Genomic DNA, 23,515 nt, shown 5'->3' on the forward strand with positions numbered 1-23,515 from the left:
GATCGATTTGAATGGTGGAGCAGGTGTGATGGCTACCTCCTGCTCCTTTTTTAATGGTCTTATGAGCCCAGGAAGGCAGAGTTTCCAAGTTTGCAAGGGGACCCTGTAGATAGACCATCACTTGCAGGTATGACCCTGGAAGTACGCCAATATATGTAAGAAGTTGCTGTCAGCACGTCAGTATTGACATGGGACCCTGGGAGTAGACAGGAGTGTGGTCAACATTTGCAGTAAACCATGAGACTGAGTCACCATTTGCTGCAGGTACCCCCTCGGGGTGTCATTCACACCTAGAAAGGGGTTTTCAGCAGTGTGCTAATAATTCTGAGAGAAAAGTTTGTGAAGCACTCATTTATAGCTAATGCATCGTATTGTTTTAAAACATCTTGCTTCTGCTTTGCAGGCATACAAAGATGAGAGAAAATGGAACAGATTTCCTACCTGCTTGTGAAAGTCAGAGCGAGCGAGGCAGCGAGGTGAGGCATCAGACGAAGGTACTGGGTCTGGTGCTCAATGATTTTTACTTCTTCCTTGTCTTTGGGTCCGAACTGCCTCCGGCTAATTACAAAAAAAAGGAGTGAAAGATGAGCAAAATATTTCATCAAAGCTTATCAAGGCAGTGGGTAGCACGGTGGTTCGCACTGCTGCCTCACAGCGCCAGGGACCTGGGTTCGATACCCGGCTTGGGTCACTGTCTGTGTGGAGTCTGCACGTTCTCCCCATGTCTGCGCGGGTTTCCTCCAGGCTACTCCGGTTTCCTCCCACAGTCTGAAACATGTTCTGGTTCGGGCGCATTGATCAGAACAGGCGCCGGAGTGTGGCGACTAGGGGAATTTCACAGTAACTTCGTTGCAGTGTAAGCTTTACTTGTGACTGATAAATAAACTTTAAACTTTGTGTAGTAACCTGGTGACTGCAGTAAAAAAGTGCTAAATACAATGACACCATACGTCCTGGCCAGAATGGAAGTCTGGACTCTGGAGCTCCTTGGTTTGCTAATGTTCTGGGGGTGAACCCAGGCCAGGTGTTAGATTTGGAGGGAGGTGAGCATTTTGGTGATAGTGACCACAATTCGGTTACGTTTACTTTAGCGATGGAAAGGGATAGGTATATACCGTAGGCAAGAGTTATAGCTGGGGGAAAGGAAATTATGATGCGATTAAGCGAGATTTAGGATGCATAGGATGTGGAAGGAAACAGCAGGGGATGGGCACAGTTGAAATGTCGAGCTTGTTCAAGGAACAGCTACTGCGTGTCCTTGATAAGTATGTACCTGTCAGGCAGGGAGGAAGTGGTCGAGCGAGGGAACCGTGGTTTACGAAAGAAGTTGAATGTCTTGTGAAGAGGAAGAAGGAGACTTATGCAAAGATGAGACGTGAAGGCTCAGTTAGGGCGCTTGAGAGTTACAAGTTAGCCAGGAAGGACCTAAAGAGAGAGCTAAGAAGAGCCAGGAGGGGACATGAGAAGTCTTTGGCAGGTAGGAAAACTCTAAAGCTTTCTATAGGTATGTCAGGAATAAAAGAATGACTAGGGTAAGATTAGGGCCAGTGAAGGACAGTAGTGGGAAGTTGTGCGTGGAGTCCGAAGAGATAGGAGAGGCACTAAATGAATATTTTTCGTCAGTATTCACACAGGAAAAAGACAATGTTGCTGAGGAGAATGCTGAGATACAGGCTATTAGACTAGACGGGATTGAGGTTCATAAGGAGGAGGTGTTAGCAATTCTGGAAAGTGTGAAAATAGTTAAGTCCCCTGGGCCGGATGGGATTTATCCTAGGATTCTCTGGGAGGCTAGGGAGGAGATTGCAGAGCCTTTGGCTTTGATCTTTATGTCGTCATTGTCTACAGGAATCGTGCCAGAAGACTGGAGGATAGGAAATGATGTCCCCTTGTTAAAGAAGGGGAGTAGAGACAACCCTGGTAATTATAGACCAGTGAGCCTTACTTCTGTAGTGGGCAAAGTTTTGGAAACGATTAGGGTTTATAATCATCTAGAAAGGAATAATTTGATTAGGGATAGTCAATACGGTTTTGTGAAGGGTAGGTCGTGCCTCACAAACCTTATTGAGTTCTTTGAGAAGGTGACCAAAGAGGTGGATAAGGGTAAAGCAGTTGATGTGGCGTATATGGATTTCAGTAAAGCATTTGATAAGGTTCCCCACGGTAGGCTATTGCAGAAAATACGGAGGCATGGGATTGAGGGTGATTTAGCGGTTTGGATCAGAAATTGGCAAGCTGTAAGAAGACAGAGGGTGGTGGTTGATGGGAAATGTTCATCCTGGAGTTCAGTTACTAGTGGTGTACCGCAAGGATCTGTTTTGGGGCCACTGTTTGTCATTTTTATAAATGACCTGGATGAGGGTGTAGAAGGATGAGTTAGTAAATTTGCGGATGACACTAAAGTCGGTGGAGTTGTGGACAGTGCGGAAGGATGTTGCAGGTTACAGAGGTTACAGTAACAGGAATACAGAGTACTGGGCTAATGGTAAGATACTTGGTAGTGTGGATGAGCAGAGAGATCTCGGTGTCCATGTGCATAGATCCATGAAAGTTGGCACCCAGGTTGATAGGGTTGTTAAGAAGGCGTATGGTGTGTTAGCTTTTATTGGTAGTGGGATTGAGTTTCGGAGCCATGAGGTCATGTTGCAGCTGTACAGAACTCTGGTGCGGCCGCACTTGGAGTATTGCGTACAGTTCTGGTCGCCGCATTATAGGAAGGATGTGGAAGCATTGGAAAGGGTGCAGAGGGGATTTAGCAGGATGGTGCCTGGTATGGTGGGAAGGTCTTATGAGGAAAGGCTGAGGGGCTTGAGGCTGTTTTCATTAGAGAGAAGAAGGTTAAGAGGTGACTTAATAGAAGCATACAAGATGATCAGAGGATTAGATAGGGTGGACAGTGAGAGCCTTTTTCCTCGGATGGTGATGGCTAGCACAAGGGGACATAGCTTTAAATTGAGGGGTGATAGATATAGTACAGATGTCAGAGGTAGGTTCTTTACTCAGAGAGTAGTAAGGGCGTGGAATGCCCTGCCTGCAACAGTAGTGGACTCGCCAACATTAAGGGTATTTAAATGGTCATTGGATAAACATATGGATGTTATTGGAATAGTGTAGGTTCGATGGGCTTTAGATTGGTTTCACAGGTCGGCGCAACATCGAGGGCCGAAGGGCCTGTACTGCGCTGTGATGTTCAATGTTCTATGGATGTATTACTACAATAAAAGCACGATATAGATAGAATCATAGAATCTACAGTGCAGTTGGAGGCCATTTGGCCCATCGAGCCTGCATCGACAACAATCCCACCCAGGTCCTATCCCCATAACCCCACATATTTACCCTTCTAGTCCCCCTGACACTAAGGGACAATTAATCATGGCCAATCAACCTAACCCGCACATCTTTTGATGTGGGAGGAAACCAGAGCACCCGGAGGAAACCCACACAGGCATGGGGAGAACGTGCAAACTCCACACAGACAGTGACACCTAAAAATGAAGCTAGCTGGGTGACAGTCAGGAGAGGGGAGGGGAGGAAGCAGTCAGTGCGGGGATCCCCTGTGGTTGTTCCCCTCCAAAATAAGTATACCATTTTGGATACCGTGGGGGGGATGACCTTCCAGGGGTAAGCCACGGTGACCAGGTCTCTGGCATGGAGTCGGGCTCTGTGGCTCAGAAGGGAAAGGGGGAGAATAGGAGAGCAATAGTAGTGGGGGACTCAATATTTAGGGGCACAGACAGGCAGTTCTGTGGGCCCAAACGAGACTCCAGGATGGTAGTCTGCCTCCCGGGTGCCAGGGTCCTGGATGTCTTTGAGCGGGTAGAAAGCATCCTAAAAAGGGAGGGTAATCAGACAGATGTCATTGTCCACATTGGTACAAATGACGTAGGTAGAAAGAGCAGGGAGGTCCTGCAAGAGCAATTCAGGGAGTTGGGTAGAAGGCTGAAAAGCAGGACCTCTAGGGTAGCAATCTCTGGATTACTCCCCGTGCCATGTGCTAGTGAGGCTAGGAACAGGGAGATTGTGCAGCTGAAAACGTGGCTAAAGAACTGGTGCAGGAGGGAGGGTTTCAGATTCATGGATCACTGGGAAGTCTTCCGGGGAGGGTGGGACCTGTACAAGAAGGACGGGTTACACCTGAACTGGAGGGGCACCAATATCCTGGCTGGGAGGTTTGCTAGTGTGGTTCAGGTGGGTTTAAACTAATGTGGCAGGGGGGGTGGGGATCAGAACAATAGGTCAACAAGCAAAGAGACTGGGGACGAGCATGGGGCCAAGACAAGGCTACCTAAGAGGAAGAGCAATCTGGGGGAGGATGAACTCAGTGGGCCTGGAGGTCTGGAGTGCATCTGTTTCAATGCAAGGAGCGTAACGGGCAAGACAGATGAACTTAGAGCCTTAATGCTTGCGCGGAACTTGGATGTGGTTGCAGTGACAGAGACTTGGTTAAAAGGACAGGCCTGGCAGCTGAATATTCCGGGCTATAAGTGTTTTAGGCGAGTCAGAGGAGGGGCTAGAAGAGGTGGGGGAGTAGCAATACTGGTTAGAGAGCATATTACAGCGGTACAGAGGGTGGACAATTTGGAAGGATCATGTAACGAGACACTGTGGGTAGAACTCAGAAACAGGAAAGGCGCAGTCACTATGCTGGGGGTATACTACAGGCCTCCCAACAGCCCACGGGAAGTTGAGGAACGGATATGTAAGGAGATTCTGGACAGGTGTAGAAAAAATAGGGTTGTTGTAGTGGGAGATTTTAACTTCCCTCATATAGACTGGAAATCCCTTAGGGCTGGGGGTCCGGACAGCGAGGAATTTGTAAAATGTGTCCGGGAAGGTTCTTTGGAACAATATGTTGATAGTCCAACTAGAGAGGGGGCTATACTGAACCTAGTACTGGGGAATGAGCCTGGTCAGGTCATCAAAGTTTCAGTGGGGGAACATGTGGCGAACAGTGACCACAATTCTGTAAACTTTCGGATTGTCATGGAAAAGGATGAGTGTTGTCCTATGGGTAAAGTGCTGAATTGGGGGAAGGCTAACTCCAGCCGGATTAGGCAGGATTTGGTGGCTGTTGATTGGGAGAGGCTGTTCGAGGGTAAATCCATATCTGGCATGTGGGGGTCTTTTAAGGAGCAGTTGAAAGGAGTGCAGGACAGGCATGTGCCTGTAAAAAGGAAGGACAGGAAATGTAGGATTCGAGAGCCGTGGATAACCAGAGAAATTGTGGGTCTAATCAAAAAGAAAAAAGAGGCTTACATAAGGTCCAGGCAGCTAAAAACAGATGAAGCACTGGAGGAATAAAGAGAAAGTAGAAAAGAACTCAAACAGGGAGTTAGAAGGGCAAAAATGGGCCACAAAATGTCCTTGGCAGACAGGATTAAGGAGAATCCCAAGGCATTTTATACATACGTTAGGAACAAGAGGGTTGTCAGAGAAAGAGTCGGACCTCTCAAGAACAAAGGAGGGGAATTATGCTTAGAACCCAAGGAAGTAGGTGAGATCCTAAATGAATACTTTGCATCAGTATTCACAAAGGAGAGGGACACGTTGATTGGTAGTGTCTCAGAGGGATGTGTAGACCCGTTAGAACAAATCGCAATTACAAGGGAGGAAGTGTTAGGTGTTTTAGGAAGCATTAAGTTAGACAAATCCCCAGGGCCTCTGTCCTAGATTACTGAGAGAGACAAGAGATGAAATTGCTGGGCCTCTAACAGAAATCTTTGTTTCTTCATTGGACACAGGTGAGGGCCCAGAGGATTGGAGGATAGCAAATGTGGTCCTGTTATTTAAGAAAGGTAGCAAGGATAACCCGGGTAATTATAGGCCAGTGAGCTTGGCGTCCATGGTAGGGAAATTGTTGGAGAAGATTCTTAGAGATAGGATCTATACACATTTAGAACTGAATAGTCTCATTAGTGATAGACAACATGGTTTTGTACGAGGGAGGTCATGCCTCACAAATTTGGTTGAGTTTTTTGAGGAGGTGACAAAAATGATTGACGAGGGAAGGGCTACATGGATTTTAGTAAAGCATTTGACAAGGTCCCTCATGGCAGGCTGGTGCAAAAGGTTAAATCTCACGGGATCAAAGGTGAACTAGCTTGATGGTTACAGAGCTGGCTTGGCCATAGAAGACAGAGGGTAGCAGTGGAGGGGTCATTTTCTGATTGGAGGTCTGTGACTCGTGGTGTTCCGCAGGGCTCTATACTGGTACCTCTGCTGTTTGTGATATATATAAATGATTTGGAAGAAGGTGTAGCTGGTCTGATTAGTAAGTTTGCGGACGACACAAAGATTGCTGGAGTTGCGGATAGTGATGAACGTTGTCAGAGAATACAGCAGGATATAGATAGGCTGGAAAATTGGGCAGAGAAATGGCAGATGGAATTTAATCCAGATAAATGCGAAGTGATGCAGTTTGGTAGATCTAATGCAGGGGGGGGAGCTATACAATAAATGGCAGAACCATCAGGAGTATAGACATACAGAGGGATCTGGGTGTGCAAGTCCACAGATCCTTAAAAGGTGGCAGCACAGGTGGAAAAGGTGGTGAAGAAGGCATATGGCATGCTTGCCTTTATTGGACGGGGCATAGAGTATAAAAGTTGGCATATGATGTTGCAGTTATATAGAACGTTGGTTAGGCCACATTTGGACTACTGCGTCCAGTTCTGGTCGCCACACTACCAGAAGGACGTGGAGGCTTTGGAGAGAGTGCAGAAAAGATTTACCAGGATGTTGCCTGGTATGGAGGATATTAGCTATGAGGTGAGATTGAGTAAACTAGGGTTGTTCTCCCTGGAAAGACGGAGGTTGAGGGGCGACCGAATAGAAGTTTATAAAATTATGAAGGGCATAGATAGGGTGAACAGTTGGAAGCTTTTTCCCAGGTCAGAAATGACAAACACAAGGGGTCACAAGTTCAAGGTAAGGGGGGCAAGGTTCAATACAGATATGCGTGGGGGGCCTGGAATGCACTACCAACCAAGGTGGTTGAGGATCATTTAAGACTTATCTAGATAGCCACATGAACAGACTGGGAATAGAGGGATATAAATGGATGGTCTAGTTCGGAACACATGATCGGTGCAGGCTTGGAGGGCCAAAGGGCCTGTTCCTGTGCTGTATTGTTCTTTGTTCTTTGACCCGAGGCCGGAATCAAACCTGGGTCCCTAGTGCTATGGGGCAGCAGTACTAATCACTGTGCCACCTTGCCGCCCCAGTAGTTGTTGGTGTTGTTGAGATGATTGGATAACTTCCCTATCAAGCTCTGCTGTAAGTGGCTGGGCTTAATTTTATGTACATAATTTGTACTCTATAACTGTTCTCCACTCAGTGCATTCTGCTGCAGAAATAATCCTGTTTTCAGGACTCTGCTGCAGTTCCAGTCACATGTTTGGAGACTTTTTTAAAACCATAAGTGCCTCCAATTCATTGACCAACATTAGTTATTGGCATTCACTCAAGAGGACGATCAACGTACCAAGACAAGTTTAATATTAGAAATGAAAAGTAAAACAAAGATTGCAAAATTCTGGAAAATGTAGTAGATCTATCAACATCAGTTAACCGAAGGGGTTTAATATCGTGGACATGTTCTAGCATAGGTGCAAATGGTCAAGAGCTTCAAGTTTCTCCGTGTCCAGATCACCAACAACCTGTCCTGGTCCCTCCATGCTGACACTATAGTTAAGAAAGTCCACCAATGCCCAGGCTAAGGAAAGTTGACATGTCCACTACGACTCTCACCAATTTTTACAGATGCACCATAGAATTTAATTTTGTTTATTTATTAATTCATGTCACAAGTAGGCTTACATTCACACTGCAATTAAGTTACTGTGACAATTCCCTAGTCACCACACTCCAGCCTGTTCGAGTACACTGAGGGAGAATTTAGCATGGCCAATGTCCAATAAATTCGTGCTGTTGGAGGAAACTGGAGCACCTGGAGGAAACCCACACAAACATAGAACATAAAACATTACAGCGCAGTACAGGCCCTTCAGCCCTCGATGTTGCGCTGACCTGTGAAACCAATCTAAAGCCCATCTAACCTACACTATTTCAATATCATCCATATGTTTATCCAATGACCATTTAAATGCCCTTAATGTTGGCGAGTCCACTACTGCTGCAGGCAGGGCATTCCACGCCCTTACTACTCTCTGAGTAAAGAACCTACCTCTGACATCTGTCCTATATCTATCACCCATCAATTTAAAGCTATGCCTCCGCGTGCTAGCTATCACCATCCGAGGAAAAAGGCTCTCACTATCCACCCTATCTAATCCTCTGATCATCTTGTATGCCTCTATTAAGTCACCTCTTAACCTTCTTCTCTCTAACGATGGGGAGAATATGCAGACTGCGCACAGACAGTGATCCAAGCTGGGAACCAAATCCAGGTGCCTGGCACTGTGAGGCAGCAGTGCTAATCACTGTGCCACCGTGGCACCCCAAGCATCCTTTCTGGATGCATCACAACTTGGTGTGGCTCCTGCTTTGACCAAAACCACAAGAAACTACAAAGGATGTGAACGCAGCCCAGTCCATCACGCAAACCAACCTCCCATCCATTGACTCCGTCTACACTTCCCGCTGCCTCAGAAAAGCATCCAGCATAATCAAGGACCCCACACACCCCGGACATTCTCTCTTCCACCTTCTTCCATCGGGAAAAAGATACAAAAGTCTGAGGTCACGTACCAACCGACTCAAGAACAGCTTCTTCCCTGCTGCCATCAGACTTCAGAATGGACCTACCAGATATTAAGCTGATCTTTCTCTGCACCCTAGCTATGTCTGTACAGTGCACAAGAAACAATACTTTTCACTGTATACCAATAAATGCGACAATAATAAATCAAATCAAATTTTATGACAAGAATTCTAAACTTGACAGCTATATAGTGTCAAGTAAAGTATAACCTTTGTGAGGATACCAAATAATCTTTTTCTGCTAAGCATGAACTTGAAATGGTTTATTTTGTTGAGAGCCAGCTCTCCAACTTGCCATAGAACCATAGAAAATTACAGCTCAGAAACAGGCCTTTTGGCCCTTCTTGTCTGTGCCGAACCATTTTTTGCCTAGTCCCACTGACCTGCACTTGGACCATATCCCTCCACACCCCTCTCATCCATGAACCCGTCCAAGTTTTTCTTAAATGTTAAAAGTGACCCCGCATTTACCACTTTATCCGGCAGCTCATTCCACACTCCCACCACTCTCTGCGTGAAGAAGCCCCCCCGAATATTCCCTTTAAACTTTTCTCCTTTCACCCTTAACCCATGCCCTCTGGTTTTTTTCTCCCCTAGCCTCAGCGGAAAAAGCCTGCTTGCATTCACTCTATCTATACCCATCAAAATCTTATACACCTCTATCAAATCTCCCCTCAATCTTCTACGCTCCAGGGAATAAAGTCCCAACCTATTCAATCTCTCTCTGTAACTCACCTTCTCAAGTCCTGGCAACATCCTTGTGAACCTTCTCTGCACTCTTTCAACCTTATTAACATCCTTCCTGTAACTAGGTGACCAAAACTGTACACAATACTCCAAATTCGGCCTCACCAATGCCTTATATAACCTTACCATAACACTCCAACTTTTATACTCGATACTCCGATTTATAAAGGCCAATGTACCAAAGGCACTCTTTACGACCCTATCCACCTGTGACGTCACTTTTAGGAAATTCTGTACCTGTATTCCCAGATCCCTCTGTTCAACTGCACTCTTCAGAGTCCTACCATTTACCCTGTACGTTCTACTTTGGTTTGTCCTTCCAAAGTGCAATATCTCACACTTGTCTGCGTTAAATTCCATTTGCCATTTTTCAGCCCATTTTTCTAGTTGGTCCAAATCCCTCTGCAAGCTTTGAAAACCTTCCTCACTGTCCACTACACCTCCAATCTTTGTATCATCAGCAAACTTGCTGATCCAATTTACCACATTATCATCCAGATCATTGATATAGATGACAAACAACAATGGACCCAACACCGATCCCTGCGGCACACCACTAGTCACAGGCCTCCACTCAGAGAAGCAATCCTCCACAACCACTCTCTGGCTTCTTCTTGCCATTCAATGCTAATTAGGGAAATGCTCTTTAACACAATATTTATATTCATTCACAGGCTAACATTTCTTGTCTATCCCCAATATGAGGTGGTGGTTTTGGCAGTTTGTCTGGTGTAGGTATACCCGCAGTGCTATTAGGAAGGGAGTTGCCGGATTTTGACCCAGCAACAGTGAAGGAATGGCGATACAGTTCCAAGTCAGGATGGGGGTGTGGCTTGGAGAGGGACTTGCAGGTGGTGGTGTTCCCAAATGCCTGCTACACTTGACTGAGTTTTGGAGGTGCGGCTGAAGAAGCTTCAGCGACTTATGTTGGCCCCCAACAACCACAAGCATTTTTCTTTGTACTCGGTATGATGCCATGTTGATGTAGACAGCACGGTGGCACAGTGGCTAGCATTGCTGCCTCACAGCGCCAAGGTCCCAGGTTCAATTCCGGCCTCGGGTCACTGTCGGTATGGAGTTTGCACATAGTTCCCGTGTCTGCGTGGGTTATCTCCGGGTGCTGCGGTTCCGTCCCACAGTCCAAAGAGGTGCAGGTTAGGTGGACTGGCCATGCTAAATTGACCCTAATGTCAGGGAGCTTAGCAGGGTAAAAGGATTGGGGTAAAAGGGCCTGGGTGGGATTGTGGTCGGGTACAGACTTGATGGGCCGAATGTACTTCTGTACTGTAGGGATTCTACGAACAGAAGTAACGAACTACTGAAATCAAATGAAAGAACTTGCATTCTTAGAACGCCTTTCATACTTATTCCACCTTGAAGTGTTTTACAACTAATGGATCACTTTTGAAGTGCAGTCAACTGTTGTTATACAAACAAACATAGTAGTCACGTTGTACATAGCAGGGACACACACACACAAATTGTGACAAACGTTCTATGTTCTAAATGATGTTCTATTTTCTGTAGGTTGAGGAATGGACATTAGCCAGAATACTCGGGGAACAAACTGCTCCTGAAAAAATGCTAGGGGACATTTCACATCCAACTGTGTTGGCGTAACAAGACCATAGTTTCAAAACTTCAACCAAACCAAAGCACTTCCAGCAATGCAGTGCTGAGTCAGTGAAGTAAGTGATTATGTGCTCAGGTCCAACGCGGTGCCCAAATCCATGACCTTTAAGTTCACAACCCTTTGTTGCTTGGTAAATAAACCATTATTGACTGATGTGCTTCTTAAAGACTTTCTCACGAAAGGAAGCATTTGCGGGTCCATGGGGGTAAATGCAAAGTAGTGGGACAAACAAACTCTCCTTCTGCGCTGTATGATTGTAAGAGTGTGAAGATCTGTAGGGGAGTTTGTGGGACTAATCCCTAACTAGTGTTACAAGTACTGCATCTCACAACTGTTCACATCACAGGCTCAGTTGGAAATATTGTTCTTTAAAGGTTTAAAGAAGTTTTATTTATTCCTCTCCCTCCTTTTCTGGAGGTGCTGACAAATGCTGGAGTACTTCCCAGTGTTCCAGTGAGCTCCCAAACACTAAATGCTGGCAAGCCAGCTCATCAGAAATGAGCTGGACATTACCCTCAGTATTCAGGTCCAGCAAGTAATAAAAAATGCAAATGGAATGTTGGCATTTATTGCAAAGCGACTGGAGTATAAAAGTAGAGAAGTGTTGTTGCAATTGTACAGGGTGTTGGTGAGACCACATCTGGAGTATTGTGGACAGTTTTGGTCTCCTTATTTGAGGAAGGATGTGGAGGCAGTTCAGAGGAGGTTCACCAGATTGATTCTGGAGATGGAAGGGTTGACATTTGAGGAGAGATTAAACAGTTTGAGCTTATACTCGCAGGAGTTTAGAAGGATGAGAGGGGATCTGATCAAGATTTGTAAAATACTAAAAGGGATTACTAAAGTAAATGTAGACCAAATGTTTCCCACTGTAGTGTAATCTAGAACAAGAGGTCACAGGTATAGGTTGAAAGGCGGTACATTTAAAACTGAGATGAGGAGAAACTAGTCCAAAGATGTGCGGGTTAGGTTGATTGGCCATGGTAAATTGCCCCTTAGTGCCATGGGGATCCTCATTGCCACATAGCGCGATGGAGTCTGAATCATTAAATGGTTTCAAGAAGGAGATGGATATATTTCTGATTTTAAAAATGAGTTAAAGGGATGTGGGGAGGTAGATTTGAGATCAGGAAGAGATCAGCCATGAATGGCGGAGCAGGCTCGGAGGACTGAATTGCCTACTTCTGCTCCTAATTCCTATGTTTCTGTGTAAAGTAACAGTCACTTGAAACAGTAACCGGGGGTGTGAACCATGCCTGATTTGTTTTCCTTTGCTCCTGGTGCTGTAATTTAGTGTGGCATCCCTGTCTTAGAGTAATGCGTGAAGTCCAAGGAAGTGCCTTGGGCTTTCCTAAGCGCTGTCCGTGGACAGCTCGCAAAGCTTTCTTCAACAGCAGCGTCTTCACCATCTAGGGCGGAAAGTGCATGCAAAATCATCACCTCCAAGCCTCCCTCCAAATCACAAACTGGACATACATCTCAAGGTCAAAATCCTGGAATTCCCTGCCAAACAGCACTTTGGGAGTACCTCCACAATGCTGCAGTGGTTTAAGGCAGTGGTTTTACAAAGATCTTGTAAAGGGCAATGCTGCCAGCCTGGCTGGTGATGGCCACCTCCCAAGAACTAAGTAAAAACTTGCTGAACCAGACGGAAACTCATAACTTTTATACACACATCCACATTCTCCATAAAGATGTATAAATATACATAGCATCGACGACCCAATGATTTATAAGCAGCTTTTACTAAAATTCACCTGTAGCACAACCAATTCAACAGTATTCTACTTTTATTTTAAAAATATATGGATAACATGAACCAAGGATCAGATTTCTGTCCAAACTAGTTACACATTGATTGAGAGTCAACAGTACTGCAGGCTTTAAGATATTCTAATTATAGATAATGTTTCAGGGGTAAAATGATTCACTAATTATCAATAAACTCACTCCTTGCTTTGTGACTGATATGGTAGTTAGATCACTCAGTAAATCACGCTCACTATGTTGAATTTTATCTCATTTAATTTTACTGTTGCTATTTCAGAACAATCGAGCAGCATAAATTTCCCACCCAAAATTTAATAATAATTTTAATGAGTATGAAAGGATTCCAGCAACCAAATCCCGGAATTGTTTAGATCTGTGGGGTTCCATTTCATGACATATAATGCAATGCATGCCTTGTTTACAAGCAGCCAAGTTGAATCTCCTTGCTCAATCCCGTTCCATCTAATGTTTCTCACACTTGAACGAAGGTGCATTCAGGACGTACCCATATGTTGGAACATCTCCATCACACACAGGAGGTTGGAGTGTTTGCTTTCACTGCATTGTTACACTGCTCACATTGCCTAATGCTGACACCCCTCAATGTCTGAAATTACAAGATAATCCGCAGTATGGATTTTAAAATGAACCCACTGCCCATCCCTCGTTCTCTATCTGGAATTTACCAGTTCGCTTTGTTACCGAGAACATTATCTTGCACTGCATGGAAACAAGTGCAGTCAAAAGTAGTTACTGTCAAAGTTCAAGTTGGGCACGTGAGCAGGTCTGTCGCGTCCACTGTCGCTTGCGAGAGAGTGGCTGCCTTATACATTGGTCAGCCAAATGTATTTGTTGAAGAGTTCTGCGGCTTTTTAACCATCAGAAACAATACTTCTTATCTGGATCATTACAGAGTCGATACATCTGAAAAACACTCGTGACCAATTGTAGTTTAAAACTCTCGATTATATTGAGGGCAGAGTGGGTGCAGGTGAGGGTGGGTGCAAGGGGGGGTAGTTATAGTGAACGTTATTCCTGGATTACATGGCCCTGAAACGTTTTTGTTGACAGCTATCAGTTCATTTCTTTTACTCAGCGGACCTGTAAGAAATTCTCCTCTCCAGTATTTTACCGTTACTGTAGTGGAAGGGGTTCATCGGCTGATAATCACCAATATTGGTTCTTAGACTCCATGAGAGTGACACCTGCCGGATGAGGGTTAGCGAAGAATAGCTGCTTTGTTTGTATCCATCAGCTGACTCTAATCAAGGGTGTCCGATGTTTTCTTAGCAACGACTAAACAGTGCCGGCATGAAGGCACCAACAGCGTGAGGTAAATGGACAGAGTCACCGATTGACTCCAACAGTCTAATGTGCTGGCTTGCTTACAGATGCTGCACCATAGCAATGATAGGAACAGAACAAATACTTACTGCAGTCGCAGTTTTGGGCATTTAAAAAAATATATTAAATCTCCCACAGCCTGGCTCATGGTGAATCAAAGGAGGGGGAGGGGGTCTACCGGCTTTTACATTTAAGTCGATGGGAAAACATTTGGATTTCTGCGATAGATTTCCCAGAGAATCAGTTAACACCAGGAATATTCCAAGAAAAGAATGCTGATGGTTTGTGACGTTGTTTCCTTGCCAAAATTTAAACCCGGTAATCGTTTCTCAAGAAAACTTGTTCTCCCTTTAAACTTTCCCATCTTTGCCAGCAGGGCCCAAAAGTGCGAAGCTGGAACAGCAATAATTGGACAGAATTCAAGAAAGCAGCTCTGGATGGAAATGCAGTGTGAGGTTGAGTCTTATTACTATATTCTAGTTAATGGTTCCAGCTTGGAGAGCTTTGCAGGAGAGAGGGTGGAGTAGTGGTGATATCACCAGACTCGTAATGTGGAGGCCCAGACTGTGGAGGCATAGCGTCAAACCCCACTGCACAAAACTGGTGGAATTTAAATTCGATTTTCATAAACCTGTAATATCAAGTTTAAAAGTTTATTAGTGTCACAAGCGGGCTTGCATTAACACTGCAATGAAGTTACTGTGAAATGTTCTCTCTGTATCTGAGTGGGTTTCCTCCGGGTGCTCCGGTTTCCTCCCACGTTGCGTGTTAGGTGCATTGGCCATGCTAAATTGCCCCATAGTGTCTTGGGATGCGTATGTTAAAGGGATTAGCGGGGTAAATATGTGGGGTTATGGGGATAGGGCCCAGGTGGGGTTGCTGTCGGTGCAGACTCGATGGGCCGAATGGCCTCCCGCTGCACTGTGGGGATTCTATAAAATCCCCACGTCACCACACTCCGGCAGCTGTTCGGGTACACTGAGGGAGAATTTAGCATGGCCAATGCATCTAATCTGCACGTCTTTCGGACCGTGGGAGGAAACTGGGGCACCCGGAGGAAACCCACGCAGACACAGGGAGAATGGGCAAACTCCACACAGTGACCCAAGCCAGGAATTGAACCCGGGTCCCTGGCGCTGTGAGGCAGCAGTGCTAACCACTGTGCCACTGTGAAAGTTGGTCTCATGGCAACGATCAACAATTTTTAAGAAAACTCATCTGCTTCACTAATGCCCGTTAAGGCAGGAAATCTGCCGCGCAATGCGGGTGACTCTTAACTGCCCACCAAAATAGTTGACCAAGCAACTCAGGTGGGCAATAATGTTCGATTCGCCAGTGAGGCATACGTCACATGCAAAAAAAAAGAGGAAGGAGAAGAACAGGTTTTGAGGTGAGGTAGGGAAAGGGAATTAACTAAAAATGATGGTCTGTGATAGGCAGAAGATAATAAATTACAAAATGGATGATGGTGCAAGACAAGAGAAAATGGTAATGGGACCACGAAAGAAAGGTGGGCCCAGAGGAGTTGTAAATGGAAATAGCAAAATCGTCACCAAAAGCTGCTGTCTGAAAACGATGAGAGCAGGTGTTATGACCTGAAATTGTTTTACTCAAAGTTGAATCCAGAAGGCGTACAAGCCCAACAGTCGACCTGTATGCCCTCCAGCAAGAATCAATGATGGGACCACAGGATCACAGAATAAACCCTTTCAGTCAGGCTTGTCCAACACACGGCCTGTAGGCCACTACCCGGACCCAGTATTCAAGAGTCAAAGTGGCCGCTGGGAGAGAGAGAGGAAAGTGGCTGCTGAGAGAGAGAGAGAGAGGAAAGTGACCACTGAGAGAGAGAGAGAGGGAAGTGGCCGCTGGGAGAGAGAGGAAAGTGGCCACTGAGAGAGAGAGAGAGGGAAGTGGCCGCTGGGAGAGAGAGGAAAGTGGCCACTGAGAGAGAGAGAGAGGAAAGTGGCTGCTGAGAGTGTGCATGCGTGCGTGCTTGTGTGTGTGTGTGAAGAGAGGGAGAGACTGAAAGAGAATGGGTGCGATCTTACCTCCAGCTCACGCCACGTTCCCGTTGCAGTGAGGTCGGAGAATTTGGCGCCCAGCCAAATCTCTGTTCACTGCAGAGGGATGGGAAAAATCCCACTGGCATGAAGGGCTGTAACATTCCGGATGGGAAAACCCCTCCAGCGTGAACGGAGATTTAGCTTGTCGTTGTGAACGGTTGGGAAATTCCGGACAGTGTGTTTGAGAGAGAGAGAGAGAGATTGGAAGAGCGAGTCGCCAGAATTCCACCGTCCTGCCCGCCACGGGAATCGGAGCGGGCGAGGGGCGGACCATGGAAAGATCCGTTGACCTCGGGTGGGATTTTACTGTTTCGGGGAAAGCGAGGCTGTAAAGTCCTGCCCAGTGTGTGAGAGAGAGAGAGAGAGTCTGGCTCACTCGCAATGTCAGGGTTTACCCCCACACAAACTCACACAGTGGGTGAGGGTGAGCATGAACCCTGAAAATGGGGGTGAGCCAGAAAAACACAATTTGACCCCTCACACTCCAATTACTTATTCTTTTAAATGATCAATTAATTACTTTGATCTACATACAAGACAGGCAGGGTTTGCAAGAAATAACTGCAACAGTACGGAGTTTCTGAGCTGGAACCTATGTCATTCACAATGAAACTGTTACTGGTACAGTCAGGAGTTAAGCACTGAGACTATAATTGGGCAGAGAATACTGGAAGGATTGCAAAAGAGTGACAACACTGCTCTTCGTGGTACAGGTTTTCCAAAAAATCTCTCACGTATGCTTTGCTGGCTTCAGGCTCTTAACCAGGATTCTTGGAGAAATGCAAATGAAAGGTGTAGAGTTCCTCAAGGACACAATAAAGATAAGATAATCCATCTAAATGAATAACGTCATCTGTCCAACTTGCATAACCAATCTGTCTTTCAAAGAAAAGGCAGCATTTCAAAGAAGTTCAAAACAATCTAACGCAGCGAAGAGTTATTAAGTTAAAGTTTATTTATTAGTCACAAGAAAGGCTTACATAAACACTCCAATGACGTTACTGTGAAATTCCCCCAGTCGCCACAGTCCAGCGCCTGTTTGGGTCAATGCACCTAACCAGCACGTCTTTCAGAATGTGGGAGGAAACCGGGGGACCCGGAGGAAACCCACGCAGACACGGGGAGAACGTGCAGACTCCGCACAGACAGTGACCCAAGCCGGGAATCGAACCCGGGTCCCTGGCGCTGTGAAGCAGCAGTGCTAACCACTGTGCCACCCGTATTACAAGCAGCAGCAGAATAAAGCAATAGACAAGGAAAGGTGGACAGAACTCACTTCCAGTGGTAGGATTGAAAGATTTATCTTTCCAGTAGCTGTAGATAGGCTGAGGAAATTCAATAGCATTTGCTATAAAACCAGTGTGAAATGTGAGACTGAACCAACAAAGGGTAGCAACACAAATTGTGAAATACTGCTTAGGATGGCAAAACATTCCCTTCATGTTTTGGCCATGACTCAGAATCAAACTCTGCTCCTTCACCGGTTCCTTGAATGGACCTTTGCTGTTCGCTGCTCTGTTTTCCTTCAGCCCTCCGATGGTTCTTGCATCAAATGCCATTGCACTACACACCCCTGAACAGACTTTGTTTCTCTGTTGCCTGGTGGTTGGGCTTTGTCTGTTGCAGGTTCTGAGCTGTTAGCTGCCTCCCACTGGGGAGGTGGTGGCGCAGTGATATTGTCACTGGACTAGGAATCCAGAGACCCAGACTAATGTTCTGGGGACCTGGGTTTGAATCCCACCATAGCAGATGGTGTTCTTTAAGGAAGGAAATCTGCCGTCCTTACGTGGTCTGGCCTACATGTGACTCCAGACCTTAGACTGTCTATTACCTGCCACTCAGTTGTGTCAACAAAGTCAGTGAGAACAGTGAACAATGGGCTCGGGAGGCCTTATGTCAGGGGGCAGGAGAGTCGATATGAAACTGGATGGACCACCCAACATTGACTGAGGAACCACAAATGGCAAACTCAGTCTGTCAACTCTGCAAAATCCTCCTGACTAACATCTAGTCAAGCAACAGCCTAACATAGTCATACTCATGGAATCATGACTTACATATAATGCTCCAGACACCATCACCACCATCCCACGGTATGCCCTGTCCCACCTGCAGGACAGACCCAGCAGAGGTGGTGGCACAGTGGTATACAGTCAGGAGGGAGTTGCTCTGGGAGTCCTGAACATTGACTCTGGCATCAGATCAAAAAGGGACAAGGGAACTTCCTGCTGATTACCACATACCGTGCATTTAACATTTGACTGAGTCACAGAGTCATAGAGATTTACAGCATGAAAACAGGCCCTTCGGCCCAACTTGTCCATGCCGCACTTTCTTTAAACCCCTAAGCTAGTCCCAATTGCCCGCATTTGGCCCATATCCCTCTATACCCATCGTACCCATGTAACTATCTAAACGCTTTTCAAAAGACAAAATTGTACCCGCCTCTACTACTACCTCTGGCAGCTTGTTCCAGATACTCACCACCCTCTGTGTGAAAAAATTGCCCCTCTGGACCCTTTTGTATCTCTCCCCTCTCACCTTAAACCTATGCCCTCTAGTTTTAGACTCCCCTATCTTTGGGAAAAGATATTGACTATCTAGCTGATCTGTGCCCCTCATTATTTTATAGACTTCTATAAGATCACCCCTCAGCCTCCTATGCTCCAGAGAAAAAAGTCCCAGTCTATTCAGCCTCTCCTTATAACTCAAACCATCAAGTCCGGGTAGCATCCTAGTAAATCTTTATGCACTCTTTCTAGTTTAATAATATCCTTTCTATAATAGGGTGACCAGAACTGTACACAGTATTCCAAGTGTGGCCTTACCAATGTCTTGTACAACTTCAACAAGACATCCCAACTCCTATATTCAATGTTCTGACCGATGAAACCAAGCATGCTGAATGCCTTCTTCACCACTCTGTCCACCTGTACCTCCACTTTCAAGGAGCAATGAACATGTACCCCTAGATCTCTTTATTCTGTAACTCTCCCCAATGCCCTACCATTAACTGAGTAAGTCCTGCCCTGGTTCAATCTATCAAAATGCATCACCTCGCATTTATCTAAATTAAACTTCATCTGCCATTCATCAGCCCACTGGCCCAATTGATCAAGATCCCATTGCAATCTGAGATAACCTTCTTCACTGTCCACTATGCCACCAGTTTTGGTGTCATCTACAAACTTACTAACCATGCCTCCTATATTCTCATCCAATTCATTAATATAAATGACAAATAACAATAGACCTAGCACCGATCCTTGAGGCACACCGCTGGTCACAGGACTCCAGTTTGAAAAACAACCTTCTACAACCACCTTGACCATTTGTCATCAAGCCAATTTTGTATCCATTTAGCTACCTCACCCAGGATCCCGTGAGATTTAACCTGATGCAACAACCTACCATGCGGTACCTTGACAAAGGCCTTGCTAAAGTCCATGTAGACAACATCAACTGCACTGCCCTCATCTACCTTCTTGGTTACCCCTTCAAAAAACTCAATCAAATTTGTGAGACATGATTTTCCATTCACAAAGCCATGCTGACTGTCCCTAATCAGTCCTTGGGTCTCTAAATGCCTGTAGATTCTGTCTCTCAAAATAGCTTCCAACAACTTACCCACCACAGATGTGAGGCTCACCAGTCTGTAGTCCCCAGGCTTTTCCCTGCAGCCCTTCTTAAACAATGGCACAACATTTGACACCCTCCAGTCTTCAGGCACCTCACCTGTGACTATCGATGATTCAAATATCTCGGCTAGGGGACCCGCAATTTCCTCCCTAGCCTCCCACAGTGTCCTGGGATACACTTCATCAGGTCCCCGGGATTATCTACCTTGATGCGCTTTAAGACTTCCAGCACTTCCTTCTCTGTAATATGTACACTCCTCAAGACATCACTATTTATTTCCCCAAGTTCCCTAACATCCATGCTTTTCTCAACAGTAAATGCTGATGTGAGATATTCATTTAGGATCTCACTCATCTCTTGTGGATCTGCACATACATGACCTTGTTGATCCTTAAAGACCCTACTCTCTCCCTAGTTACTCTTTTGGCCTTTATACATTTGTAGAAGCTCTTTGGATTCTCCTTTGCCTTATCTGTCAAAAGAATCTCATTTCCCCTTTTTGCCCTCCTGATTTCTCTCTTAACTCTACTCCTACACCCGCTATACTCTTCAAGGGATTCACTTGATCCCAGCTGCCTATGCATGTCATGTGCCCTCTTCTTCTTCTTGACCAGGGCCTCAATATCCCGAGTCATCCAGGGTTCCCTACTTCTACCAGCCTTGTCCTTCACTCTAAGAGGAATGTGCTTACCCTGAACCCTGGCTGACACACTTTTGAAAGCCTCCCACTAACCAGACGTCCCTATGCGTTCCCGCGGACTCCCCCAATTAACTTTTGAAAGTTCCTGCCTGATACCATCAACATTGGCCTTGCCCCAATTTAGAATTTTAACTTTTGGGTCAGACCTATCATTCTCCATGGCTATCTTAAATGTCACTGAGTGTGACATTCAGGAGTCCTGGCAACCTTTCATTGGTTGGAGTTAGACCTGGCACAAAGGAAGATGGTTGGAGGTCCATCATATCAGTTCCAGGACATCATTGCAGGAATTCTTCAGGGTAGGTTCCTCGGTCTAACCATCTTCAGCTGCTTCATCAATGACCTTCCTTCAATCATAAGATCAGAACTGAGATTTTTGCTGATGGCTGCCCAATGTTCACCATTCGTGACTCCTCAGATACTGAAGCAATCCATGTTCAAATGCAGCAAAACCTGGACATATCCAGACTTAGGCTGAAAAGTGGCAAGTAATATTCTCAGCACACAAGTGCCAGGCAATGACCATCTCCAACAAGAGAGAATCTAACCATTGTCTCATCATTATCACCACTGAATCCCTCACTATCAACATCCTGGAGGTTATCATTGACCAGAAACTGAACTGGACTAGCCATAGTGCGGTTACAAGTGGTGTACCTCAGGGATCTGTTTTGGGGCCACTGCTGTTTGTAATATTTATTAATGATCTGGATGAGGGTATAGTTGGGTGGATTAGCAAATTTGCTGATGACACCAAAGTCGGTGGTGTGGTAGACAGTGAGGAAGGGTGTCGTAGTTTGCAGGAAGACTTAGACAGGTTGCAAAGTTGGGCCGAGAGGTGGCGGATGGAGTTTAATGCGGAGAAGTGTGAGGTAATTCACTTTGGTAGGAATAACAGATGTGTTGAGTATAGGGCTAACGGGAGGACTTTGAATAGTGTGGAGGAGCAGAGGGATCTAGGTGTATGTGTGCATAGATCCCTGAAAGTTGGGAATCAAGTAGATAAGGTTGTTAAGAAGGCATATGGTGTCTTGGCGTTTATTGGTAGGGGGATTGAATTTAGGAGTCGTAGCGTTATGTTGCAACTGTACACAACTCTGGTGCGGCCGCACTTGGAGTACTGTGTGCAGTTCTGGTCCCCACATTACAGGAAGGATGTGGAGGCTTTGGAGAGGGTGCAGAGGAGGTTTACCAGGATGTTGCCTGGTATGGAGGGGAGATCCTATGAGGAGAGGCTGAGGGATTTGGGATTGTTTTCGCTGGAAAGGCGGCGGCTAAGAGGGGATCTTATTGAAACATATAAGATGATTAGAGGTTTAGATAGGGTGGATAGTGATAGCCTTTTTCCTCTGATGGAGAAATCCAGCACGAGGGGGCATGGCTTTAAATTGAGGGGGGGTAGTTATAGAACCGATGTCAGGGGTAGGTTCTTTACCCAGAGGGTGGTGAGGGATTGGAATGCCCTGCCAGCATCAGTAGTAAATGCGCCTAGTTTGGGGGCGTTTAAGAGATCCGTAGATAGGTTCATGGACGAAAAGAAATTGGTTTAGGTTGGAGGGTCACAGTTTTTTTTTTAACTGGTCGGTGCAACATCGTGGGCCGAAGGGCCTGTTCTGCGCTGTAATGTTCTATGTTCTATGTTCTATATAAATACCGTGGCTACCAGAGCCACAGACACCAGCAATCGTGCGGCAAATAACTCACCTCCTGACTCCCCAAACCCTGTCCACCCTCTACAAGTCAGGAGCATGATGGAATACTCTCCACTTGCTTGGATGCGTGCAGCTCAAATAACACTTGAGAAGCTTGACACCATCCAGGACAAAGCAGCCAGCTTGATTGGCATCCCTTCCACAAACATATACTCCCTCCACCACTGACGCACAGTAGTTGCAGTGTGTACAAACTACAAGTTGCACTGCAGCAACTCAGCAAGGTTCCTTAGGCAGCACCTTCCAAACTCACAACCATTGCCATCTAGAAGCAGCAGATGCATGGGAAACACCACCACCTGCAGGCCCTCCTCCAACTCACTCACCATCCTGACTTGGAAATATATTGCCATTCCTTCACTGTTGCTGGGTCAAAATCCTGGAACTCGCTCTCTAACAGCATTGTGGGTGTACCTACACCACTTAGACTGCAGTGGTTCAAGGCGGCGGCTCACAACCACCGTCTCAAGGGCAATTAAGGATGGACAATAAATGCTGGCGTAGTCACCCACATCCCATAAAATGAATTAAAAGTAATGAAGTGAGCTTCACTCCACTGCTGCCTCCTGCCTGGAAGCTTTCTTCTTAAAGTGGACCCTCAGACATCGAGTTGCTGATCTTCCTTATATCACCTCTAACTAAATCTGCGGGCCCGCAGCATCCCCCGCACCCCCGTGGTTCACTCCAGGGGTTACAGTAGCTCCCCACTAATGGGAAACGAGCGGCATGACCCCACTCGGGTGAAAGGGGGGGGGCAATCGGGGCCACCTAGAGGGACGGGCATTGGTATCTTGGCAGTGCCAGCCTGGGCCCCCTGGCACTGCCCAAAGGGCAAAGTGCCAATGCCCAGGGGGCACTTTGGCCCTGCACACCGGGTATGGGGCAGTGCCAAGGAGGTGGGTCCCGCTGTCTCTCTGCAGACAGGATCGGTGGATGAAGGGGGAGCGGGGGAACTGCGGGATAGGGAATCGGGGAAGGGCTGGAGATCGGAGTGGGTTGGGAGGCAGGGGTTCGGGGCTTGCCCAAGAATGGTTTGGGGGGGGGGGGGGGGGGGGGGGGGGGGCAGTGGTCGGACCGTGGAGGGGCGGAAGGCCAGCATTGTGAGGGTTGTGGGACTGGCCAGCAATCGGGAGGCCAGCAGTGCAGGGCTACTGATCGGTGCATGCACAACTGCTCAGCACTA

The 23,515-nt window shown here is 46.3% G+C and overlaps 1 protein-coding gene across 2 annotated transcripts in view; it reads right to left on the bottom strand.

The window, feature by feature from the left end:
* acoxl (acyl-CoA oxidase-like) overlaps window positions 1-23,515 on the bottom strand; it is a 427,580-nt gene that overhangs the window by 253,826 nt on the left and 150,239 nt on the right. For both annotated transcript variants that reach the window (XM_078212293.1, XM_078212294.1), the window contains exon 11: window positions 442-558. In XM_078212293.1, the coding sequence (XP_078068419.1) occupies window positions 442-558 (117 nt within the window). The remainder of the gene's footprint in view (window positions 1-441; window positions 559-23,515) is intronic.

This window comes from Mustelus asterias, chromosome 5 (assembly GCF_964213995.1).
Source record: "Mustelus asterias chromosome 5, sMusAst1.hap1.1, whole genome shotgun sequence".
Taxonomy (NCBI): Eukaryota; Metazoa; Chordata; class Chondrichthyes; order Carcharhiniformes; family Triakidae; genus Mustelus; species Mustelus asterias.